The sequence below is a fragment of the Austrofundulus limnaeus genome, unplaced genomic scaffold, assembly GCF_001266775.1.
Source record: "Austrofundulus limnaeus strain Quisiro unplaced genomic scaffold, Austrofundulus_limnaeus-1.0 Scaffold1228, whole genome shotgun sequence".
Taxonomy (NCBI): Eukaryota; Metazoa; Chordata; class Actinopteri; order Cyprinodontiformes; family Rivulidae; genus Austrofundulus; species Austrofundulus limnaeus.
This window is the reverse complement of record NW_013953630.1, coordinates 22,557-24,816: the sequence shown is the minus strand read 5'-3', so window position 1 is coordinate 24,816 and position 2,260 is coordinate 22,557. Positions and strand designations below refer to the sequence as shown.

The 2,260-nt window shown below is 34.6% G+C and overlaps 1 protein-coding gene across 1 annotated transcript in view; it reads right to left on the bottom strand.

The window, feature by feature from the left end:
- selenoi (selenoprotein I) overlaps positions 1–2,260 on the bottom strand; it is a 15,622-nt gene that overhangs the window by 11,650 nt on the left and 1,712 nt on the right. Inside the window, exons 2-3 of the mRNA XM_014031336.1 lie at positions 1,091–1,159; positions 633–741 (exon numbers count right to left, since the gene is read on the bottom strand). Of these exons, the coding sequence (XP_013886790.1) occupies positions 633–741; positions 1,091–1,159 (178 nt within the window). The remainder of the gene's footprint in view (positions 1–632; positions 742–1,090; positions 1,160–2,260) is intronic.

The window sequence follows — 2,260 nt, the reverse complement described above, 5'->3', positions numbered from 1 at the left end:
ACCCAAAGTAGAGTAAAAAAAAAAACCTTTAAAAAGTGAATTTTGCATAATAGGTCTCCTTTAAATAAAATTTTATATTACATTTTTTCTTTTTTTATTTCTTTACATCAAACACCCCTTAGGAATCTAAAACACAATAAAAAGGTGATACATTACGTCAAGAAAAAGACGTCTTCTCACCCAGTATACCCTGGTTTTTCTTATCGTTTTAAACAGTAGAAAAGCTGTTATCCTATTAGATATAAACTTCATCGGTATAGCTTAATTGCATTAGATGCTAAAAAATTATAAGTATGGAAACACATGGTTTAACGTGTGCTTTCATACTATGAAATTTCAGTATTAGCTCCTAAAGATATTTAAAGTTGACTATGACAATAGAAAAGTTATTGTCAATTCCAAAATAACAATTTTAGATTTATAATTATAATACTGTGATACAGTGAAACTGTGATATTTTTGCCTAAGGTCTTACCATCAAAAGTCTATACCGGCCCATGCCAAGAAATAACAAATGTGAACAGGCCCTCAGAGTCCACAGCAACAAGTGATGAATTTGAACTCAACCASCAAAAACAAAATATACACAATATTAGTGTTTTGTACAAAATGAATAAAGCAAAAYGACGTACAAGAGGCAGTAAAGTCAAAGTCGTAGAAGGCCAACATGAGGAAGTTCAYCACGAGGAACATAAAACCTGTAAATGTTATGAGGTTTGGAGCCAACCATGTTGGTAGAAACTGTTGAGAGATTAAAATAAACAATTAAAAACAGTTCATGGTAATAAACAGAACAAGATGATAAACTAACAGCACATTAACGACACTTCAAAGCCTATACCCTGCTCTCTGTGTGAGTCAGACAGATATTTTAAGTAATGTCACATCGCCATAAAGCAGAGATTAGGTGACRGATGAAGTTCACAGATAAATAGAAATATCAGAAAGAGCRAGTCTGCACAGTTTATCAGACACATAACATTTAAAACATTCTTCGGAAAGGTCAGAACAGACTATCTCAGCCGCCGTATCACACGATGCCATTCATGGAAACTTCATTAATGATGGAGCGCCCGCAGCTCTCGCTCACCTTCACCACGAAGTTCCAGAAAGGATGCATAACGTAGACCGACAGGGGATTCGTGTCCACTGCGCTGTACTGTGGAAGAAAACACACAAAAGAAACATGTATGCTGGATCATTTAGGTGGTCTGTCATTCCAAACATCCAGACTCCAGTTTCTGTAACTTTATCTGAGCGTGACGAACGTGTAAGAGATCCAACATAACGGACCCTAACATTCGTATGGTTCAAGTGTGACATGTTAACCTTTTATTCAACTCTTTCCTTTATTTCTTTTTATTATGACCTTTACATTTATTTCGTTTGTAACAAAAAAATGACTAGAAATCTTTATCAGCCCTTTAACAAAAGATGTAAGCTCTTAACTACAAAATAATGCTAGGACACCACTTCTTTACACATGTAGACAAGCTTGAAACTGTATTCATGTCGTACAGGAGACATGTTTAGCTTTCTAAAAATAAAAAACAGACATACAGAAAAACCTTCATAAAACAGTGCTGTAGTCATGCTGATGATGTTCTAAGTGTCTGATATGAGATAAATAAAAAAGATAAAATTTGAGGTAGTTATAAAAGGTGTCATTGCTGCTCAAAATTTTAACACTATTTTTTAAACAATTTTGTAATTGTTTTTTTACCCCTAAGTTCACAAAAAAGATGTATTTTGATGTATAAACTGGATAAGAAGAGTAAGGAGTGATGCTACAGCTGCTGATAGCGGCTCATTACAGTCACCCCTGGGAACTACGCACCTGTTTCTCATATTTCCCGATTGCCAAGTTAATGAGGCAGGGAAAAAAATGGTCATAAACGTGAACTTTTCGGTTTCTGCAGTATTTTATCTAGGAGATGTGCCAAGTTAAAAACATCCTTCCAGCTTCCAATTTTGAGAATATTTTTGAACTAAACTGTAATATGGAAACTTGGGTGTGCAACTCTTGTACATCCTCCCAGAATGCAAACTTTAAGTGAGAGATACTGAGTGAAAGATATTAAAATTTCCAATGTTTTGATGTAATATTTGTTTATAGAGCAAAACAAGTGGTAGAGAAAGAAGAGTTAAGGTTAGTGTAAATTGTCAACATTATGTGATGTAGGGCTGTGTATTGGCAAGAATTTGGCGATACGATACATATCACGACAGAGGGGTCACGATATGATATATCCTGATATAT